Genomic DNA, 8475 nt, shown 5'->3' on the forward strand with positions numbered 1-8475 from the left:
GTTACTTTTAGATATGATATAATTTTCAATTTTGGACCAGAATTTAGAAGAATGTTCACATAAAAAGAATAAGTGTAGAGTAGTTTCAGATTCAGACTGACAAAAATTACATATTTCTTCCACATCATAGAATCGTGACAAAATAGCGTTGGAGGGATATATGTTAGGTAAAATTTCAAGGTGTAAATACTGTACGTTGCATATTTGACTTGTTCTTTAGTTTGTATGACGTTTGTGGGCGTATAGTCACGTGAAACGCTAAACCAATCAGCGCATGGCTGAGCTTCTCTCCTTCTGCGCATGTGCTCAGAACCACTGGAGTTCACCAGCTGTAAATGTCAGTAGTGTGTTGGAGATTCGCATGGGTTTGTGATGGTGTGTGAAAAAAGTGGTGCAATGCGTGAAATGCAAAAGCTGAGGGCGTCGGTGGAGCAGATACTGACTGCAGCAGCTGAGGAGATATTTGGAGTAATAAAAAGAAGCATCGCAGAGATTGAGGAGAAACTCAGTGATTCCTCAGAACATAGTAAAAGAAACCAGACACTACCGGACACTGTGCACCAAACAGGTGTGTTCACCTCAGACTTTATTATTATAATTTTTTAAAATATTTTCCTGGATTAGAGACTTTATAAATATTGTTTAAATGTTGAGTGACGTTATAACTAAACTATATATGGGTCAAAACACGGTATTCGAACTCTCTCTGACAGGACATTTTAGAGACAATTTGACAGATTGGTGTTGCTAAATGACCCACATTTTTACTTTTACATTCATTTTTGCTCTAGTTGGACCATAAGGGATTATCCAAAACAAGGAGCTACTTTGTAATGAAAACAAATGTAGGAATGGCAATCAATTCAAGTTCTGACGCGACCTTTTTGGCCCCTGGTATTTTAGGCGAAAACTCCAACTAAAATTTCTCTTTGGAATTTCATTTAATCGATACCTGTGCAATTCATATTGCAAGGTATAAGTCTTAAGAAGTATTTAAGGCATAAATAGGCCAGGTTTTTGTACTGTTTTTTGGCAGCATAGGCTGTTGAGTGTAAAAAGTCCTTATCTCTGACGGGACACTTTTGACCACTATTTAAAAATCTGAGAACGGAGTTAAAAAAAAAAAAAAAAAAGACACCCTGTTGTATCTAATGAAATTTATTTACATGAGTACTTTAAAATAATATTTCTGTATTTTACAAACATCACCAGATGCATTGTGTTGAGAATATTTAAATATTTATAATGACTCATCGATAAGGCACCATATAATTTTTGTGCACTCCACTATCCATTACTACTACCAGTACTCAGTACATTAGAGGTTTCAACCAGTAACATTAACTGGTGAGGGGAACATGCAATGTCCACAAGTGTCTATGTATCTAGGACTTCTTTCTCATCTTGTATGGGAATCCAGGCTTTGTCTTCTGTGGCTGGAAACACAAAGATTCTTTTGCCAGAAACTTTAGTTCATAGGAAGCTGACCTCCACTTCTACATCTTCAGCCTCATGGGTGACTTGAACTGGGATTTGCTTCACTCCTTTCCTGGCAGTAAACTCAGTGATGACGAAGTCTCCCTGGTGAAGTTCTGTGCCTGGATGGATGGTGTCATTGTGTGGCTGTGCAGGCAGATCATACTCTTCAGTCATCTGGACCAGTTTAGCATCTGCAGAGGGTGGCTGGTCCTTGGAATTAGTTGACACCAGAACATGTCCAAGGGGCTGGGGCTGAATCTGGTGGAAGTGTTGAATCCCTGGAACAGGTGGACAGTCTTCCCAGCGACTGTTGATGGGCACAGTGGCTGAAATGATATCTGCTGCAGATAGGTAGAGGACACTGACTCTAGGACACAGTTATTTACCAACCTCATAGAACTCAGAAGGGGTTGATACAGCTCTTTTTCTCTGGAGAAGTGCTCTCCAGACCTGGTGCTTCATCTTTCCTCCAATCCCATCTACAGGCCCTTTGCCATGGGTGGTGGCCAACAAGTTCCACTGAGCTTCTATGCCAAAGTCTCTTTCATGGTGGACCACATTCAGGCAGTTGAACAGACTTTTAAACTGGCTAGTTGCTCTGTTGGACCAGTAGTGAACCTTACTGATTTGGTGGAGGTGCTGCTGGAGGTCTTGCAGAATGGCCCTGTTTCATGCGTAAACAGAGTGTTTGTTGTAGTGAAGGTCATCAGACACCACCACATAAGAACAGAAGTGCAAGTCTCCTTCAGCCTCTGTCCTGAACCACACACATGCTGTGAACAGGGGGACTAGTTCACTGTTCCAGTGTGCAGACATGATCTCGCACTGGTGTCGCAGAGCATAGCACACCTAAACACTGAAAGTCAACATAGCTAATCATCATTAACAGTTCTTGAAGTGTCCAATACTAATATGGATACAATAAAAAACAAATATAACACATCAGAACACCTAAAAGTAACTTAATTGAAGAAAACCTAGTCATTCAGATTTGTTGGAAAATGTCCCGTCAGAGATAATAATAGAAATGTGGCAATAGTTTCCCTGTAAATGACTTTAATTTTGTAACTTGTAGTTTTAATTATTACATATCATTAGTAAAAAGAGGATTACAAGTTTTATTGATACAACTTAACAGTTGTGGAAAATATGAAAACTTTTCAAAGTCAAATATCTCTGACGGGACACACCACCCCCAGTACTAAATCATTTTTCCACAATATTAGAGTTAGGTGGCAGTTTTCGATGTTAAACTATTACTTTTAATTAGTTTAACATATTTGAATGATGATGAAAAGATGAAAAAACTATCAAGCACTTGGGGTGCAGACCACCGCACAGGCAGATCAGCCCCCCCCCCCCCCCCCCCCCCCCCCCCCCGATCACCACCAAACTTAATCAATTGTTTGTTGTGCCAGTATCAACATTTCCTGAACATTTCCTGAAAATACATCCATAACTTTCTGAGTTATCTTGCAAACAGACAAACAAACAAACAAACTCAGATGAAAACATGAGACAATAACCGAATTTCTGACCTAGGCCAATATGACCATGTGTCCCATCAGAGGCAATTTTTATCCTTTTATGTTTCCCAGTGTCTCACAGAAAAAGTACTGGGTGTGTATTAATGAAACTTACAATACCTGAAAATTCAAGTTGTGTTCTACAGTGATGTAAGAATTTTAAATTTTAATGAAACAAAAAATTTTCTGACACCCAGGACACCGTTACTGTGTTTTGACCCATATGACCCATCTGACCTTGTGGTCCAAGGTCAGATGGACTATTGGTATCAGTTGTCGCCCATCCATAAAAGAACCTTCTTCTCCGAAACCGTCAGCCAGAATCAATTGAAACTCATAGCACCAGGTTTGGTGCTGTAACTTCAAAACAGTTAAAGATATTGATATAATTACTATTGGTAATAGATAGGAAGTCACATATGGGCTTTCATTTGGTGCCATGACCTTTGACCCTGCGTGACCTTGAAAGGTCAAACGAATGTCAATTAATGTCTTTGAATATGCCATTGCATTGGGCTACAGGACCCTTGGCCCTATTTTTTTTTTTTTTTATCTACTTACTACTTCCACTCAAGATCCGTTGTTTATTGTGGGACAGTGATGCTTCCCATTGTGAAATAACTCACTGAAAATCAGTTTTGTCATAGCTGTTATTGTCTGTGTTTCCCACTGGGTCATACAGACATTCTGATTAGGCCTCATGTGGACCAAGAGAACCCAGAGCCCCCTCCCATTAAAGAGGACCAGGAGGATGAGTGGATCACCCAGGAGGGAGAGCAGACAATGAAGCTTATACTACTATCAGGTTTGCATCTGTTGTTCTGTCTGTGTTGCCATGCTTGTCATGATATACACATGGTATACATACATTTAATTAGAGGAACATCAGCTACAGTCTCAACAAAACCAACTGTTGGACAACAAAACACAATCCACACAACAAGCACTTAAATGAGCAAATATTGAAAACAAGTCAGACCAGAATTTATCAAGAATAATTTCATTAAACTGAACACCAATGGGACAAACTTTGTACCACTAATTGAACACTAAGCAGATTTAACACAACAAGTATTATTTCTTTTCTGCTAAAACTGAACGAGACAAGTCACATTATGACGTAATGATCATGAATTTTGTCTTACCTTTGCTGTTTTCTGATCATAATTTAGTTTTGTGTGAATGAAGCTTCTGCCGTTGCTTAATCCATTGTTTTGTGTTACATTAAAATGATTCCCACTGGAAACAAATGGCCCAGGGTTTAACAGGATGCAAAGTCACCTCTGACTGATACTGTTTGACAGCTGTTTTAATAATGACTGTAGACCTGGTGCACTGTCATTCAACGTATAAAGTACAGAAGCAAAGGGTCTCACTTACTGACACTGAACTAAAATTAGACTATGTAAATAAAACCAAACAAAACTATCAGATCAACTTGAACAGTAATGCAAAATGTGATATCTGAGATTAAATTGAAACTGTGAGGCACTGTGATGAGTGCATAGAGCCTGAGGACACTGAACATTTATAGGACACATGTGACACAAACATGGAATTCTGTTGGTTCAGTTTCTGTGTATGTTCAGCAAATATGCGCATTAAGATGAAGGATTTCTAACAAGGTAAATGTCTGACCCTTGGTGGCATCATTGTGAAAATATGTTTGATTAAAGTGTTTGTCTGTTTTAGAGTGTCCTACACACAACCAAAAGCTGTGGATGGTGAAAGAAGAGCCCCCCCTGGAGCAGCAGGAGAGGAGCCTCAGTCTGGACCAGGTGGACCCAGAACCTCTCCATATCAAGGAAGAGGAGAACCTGTGGACCAATCAGGAGGGAGAACAGCTTCAAGAGCTAGAGGAGGCTGATATCACTAAGTTCCCATCCACTCCTCCTCATGTGAAGAGTGAATATGATGAATACAAAGGTCATTCCTCACAGCTTCATCAAAGTCAAACTGAGGAGAATAAAGAGGAACCAGAAGATGGAGATGACTATGGAGAACCAGAACTAGAAAGCATCCAAAATAATGACTTCCCTAGAAGTGATGTGGCATGTCAAACAAGACAACAGCAATGCACTGAGGATGAGAAAACATGTAAGTTTTTGTCAGTGCTGGACACACAGATGACAGCCCACCCAACAAAGAAGCCTTTCAGCTGTTCAGTTTGTAACAAAGGTTTTGTGAGTAAAAGTAAACTTACTGAACATATGATAGTTCATACAAGAGAGAAGCCTTTCAGTTGTTCAGTTTGTAAGAAATGTTTTGCACTTAAAAGTAATCTGAAGAAACATATGGTAGTTCATACAGGAGAGAGGCTTTTCTGCTGTTCAGTTTGTAACAAAGGTTTTGCACGTAATAGTAATCTGAAGAATCATATGTTACTTCACACGGGAGAAAAGCCTTTGAGCTGTTCAGTTTGTAACAAAGGTTTTGTTCATAAAGGTGATCTTAACAGGCATATGTTAGTTCATACAGGAGAAAAGCCTTTCAGTTGTTCAGTTTGTAACAAAGGTTTTGGCTATAAACATAATCTTGAGAAACATTTGTTAACTCACACAGGAAAGAAGGCTCCCTAAGTTTATGACTAAGTTTATGACTACTTTAAACATAGAAATCCAGTTCTGATACAACATGATGATCTATAGACGGTATGCACGTGACGTCACTGCTAGCGGAAGTCACTGCAGTTCCGCCCACTGAGTGGCAGAAAGAGGGAGATGAGTGACAGCGTTGGCTTCAATACTGTCTAAACTTAAGAACAATATTTAATAAAAATGGGAAAGCGCTGTTGTGCGATTGATTGTATGAACAGGTTTGAAAAGCAGTCGGAGCTATCGTTTTACAGACACCGAAAGACAAAGAAAAGAGAAATAGATGGATCCACAAATCCAGGAAACCAAACCTAGATCTGTGGATCCTGTTTGGTGTCAAGTAACATTAATTCATGCTGTATTTTGGGGTAAAATCATACCTTAAATTACGTATTGTTTTGGCTAACGTTACTTCTTAGTAAAGCTCTTGGTTTCATGATCAGATCTTTCACGGTTTTTGTCTTCATTTTGTGATTCTGAACCTTGTGCTCCTACATGATTAGTAAACTAACTGAAACTGAGGCTAACCTAGTTTTTCAAATACGGGGGAACTGGAGAATAAAGCTACGACGGAGTGTTAGAGCCACATAAGAAAATAAAAACGTGTGTCACTATGAGTATAAAGTCATAAAATATCGATATAAAACCCGTAATTTTATGATAAAGTCGAATACAAAAAGAATCACAATGTTATGAGAATAAAGTTGTAGTTATAAAAAACCCTCATAATTTAACAAAAATGTCATTCGTATATGAGATTAGAGTCGTCATATTCCGACAATAAATCCATAATATTACAAGAATAATGTCGTAATTTAAAGACAGATGGGAAAAATATCATTATTTCCCAGAATAAAGTTGTCCCCTGCTGGTCCACAGCAGTAGTATCTGTGTTGGATAAAGTACTTGATCTGAACTAGACTCAGTAAATCTCCTCAGTCCCAGTAGATCCTGCATATATTCACTGGGGTCAGTCCACGGTCTACTGTAAATGCACTTTGGATCAGCTGGTTCTGGGCCCTAGTTTTGGACCCTGGTTGTCAGTGATGATGAAACCATGTATATTTATTTCAGGTCAAAATAGTGATGATCCCCTCCACCCTGGATGTCAGGATTAGGGCTGCACGATTTTGGCCAAAAAAAAAAAATCCTGATTTTTTTCCTCTAAAAACTCGATTTTTGGGTAAAACTACAAAAGACAACAGAAGTCAGCATGTCGTTTTCATGAGCAGCCCACAATGCAAGGCACTGCTCTGACTTTAAATCTGTGATGGTATCATGTGATGAACCCACAGAAGTTTATTTTTTCTTAATTAAATCTTTATTGAATGAAGTAGAGTATACAAATAATGTATACAACAAGAAAATAACAGAAGTTTGCCAGGTGGAATACACTACAATACAATGTCCAAATCGGAGCAAATACTTATGTTTTTAGAGCCTTTTTGTTTCCAGATTTATTGAACAGCTTTAAATAAAGTTCAACATCTGTCAAAAAATAAATAATATTTGGTTTTGTGTTACAGAACTTACCTTTGTGAGTGAAAAATTTAGCAAGTAAGAGGACTAAATTAATTTAAAAAAAAGATGTTTGGTTATTTTTTTCTTTCTTTTTGGGGTATGTGGGCCCACAGAAGTGATACCAATGTAAGTCAGTGACAGGCATTAGTCGTACGTGTGTGGACCACGTTAATGAGTGATCCCCATGCGGTTCTGTTTAAACTGGGGGATCCGTGCGTGGAACAGACCGACCCAGGACACACTGGAGGGATTCTATCCTGGAGCTGGTGGATGTGTGTGGGCACAGGGCTGTGTGGGCTCCTCTGCTGAGGCTGATGACCCCGAGACCCGGACCCAGTTCGGAAGAAGACAGTACGGTACCAGGGCCAGATTAACACTTCATTGTACCCTGGGCAACAATATTCAAGGGCCCCATCATCACAACCCCAGGATCCCTATAATCTGACAAAATACAGAATAAGTTCCAGGAATATATGTAAACATACCCCATACTTCAATATCTAACTATCATCAAATGCATTTTGATGTACAAATGTGTAAATGCTCGTAGAACTACAAGTGCACCACTATAGCCTCTTGTCAAGGCCACTCACTTGCATATGATGATATGAAAACAAAACACATTAGCATCAGTATAATCTAAAATTGATCCACCACATTAGAAAGAGAGGGAAGTGTCCTCCATTTTCACAAAAAATAAATAAGAAACCATTTCCAAAGTATCCAGTATATATTTAAGAACACTTTTTGCCAACACAAATGTATTGAATCGTCAGAAAAAGCCCACAGACAAAACACAAACATAATCTGATAGACTCAGATATGAATTTTAACTCTTTCCCCGCCAGAGCATTTCCAGTGAGTTGGTAGCCAGCGCCAGCCTTTTTGGTCATTTTCACTCATCTTTGGAGGCTCACTGAAAATGTTGTCTTAGGAGTATGTGAACACTGAATACATCAAAAGAAAGAACAGAACTTCAACTTTTAAACACAAAAAACGATTTTATTCTATCTTCATTCGTTCGTGAGATATGAATATTTGAATATTGGTCATTTTCAGGAAAAAAATTAATTTAGAGCAAAAAACTGAGAAAATTGAATTTTTTCGAAGACATTGATTTTCAAGATAAAACTGATTTCCTATTTACTTTTTTGACTCTTTCTTCTTTACCAAGAGTAACACTGTATTCAAAATCACAAAATAAAATAATTATAACAACAATAATAATAACAAACAGCTCTAAGATATCCCATCATTCCACAAAATGTTAGTGGAATCCACACCAAACTTTAGACCAAACATCTTCTAAAGCACCAGGTTCCTTCTAAACTTTACACTTTGACATACATCAGTTA

The 8475-nt window shown here is 38.4% G+C and overlaps 1 protein-coding gene across 3 annotated transcripts; it reads left to right on the top strand.

The window, feature by feature from the left end:
• Positions 1–333: 333 nt before the first annotated feature.
• LOC115416090 (oocyte zinc finger protein XlCOF7.1-like) lies at positions 334–5736 on the top strand. 3 transcript variants are annotated; one of them, XM_030129808.1, is made up of 4 exons: positions 334–568; positions 3688–3810; positions 4698–5351; positions 5436–5736. In XM_030129808.1, exons 1-4 carry the CDS (start codon positions 373–375, stop codon positions 5582–5584), a joined length of 1122 nt encoding a protein of 373 aa, XP_029985668.1. In that variant the 5' UTR covers positions 334–372; the 3' UTR covers positions 5585–5736. The 3 variants fall into 3 exon arrangements, with proteins under 3 accessions (XP_029985668.1, XP_029985676.1, XP_029985659.1); XM_030129816.1 differs by having other exon boundaries at positions 4698–5183; XM_030129799.1 differs by having other exon boundaries at positions 4698–5736.
• The last annotated feature ends 2739 nt before the right edge of the window (positions 5737–8475 follow it).

The sequence above is a fragment of the Sphaeramia orbicularis genome, chromosome 3 (genome assembly GCF_902148855.1).
Source record: "Sphaeramia orbicularis chromosome 3, fSphaOr1.1, whole genome shotgun sequence".
In the NCBI taxonomy this organism is placed as follows: domain Eukaryota; kingdom Metazoa; phylum Chordata; class Actinopteri; order Kurtiformes; family Apogonidae; genus Sphaeramia; species Sphaeramia orbicularis.

Coding starts and splice junctions, on each gene's coding strand:
- LOC115416090 (XM_030129799.1), top strand. CDS start 373: ATGGTGTGTGAAAAAAGTGGTGCAATGCGTGAAATGCAAAAGCTGAGG. Junction 569..3,687: donor GGACACTGTGCACCAAACAG/GTGTGTTCACCT, acceptor TGGGTCATACAG/ACATTCTGATTAGGCCTCAT. Junction 3,811..4,697: donor GAAGCTTATACTACTATCAG/GTTTGCATCTGT, acceptor TGTCTGTTTTAG/AGTGTCCTACACACAACCAA.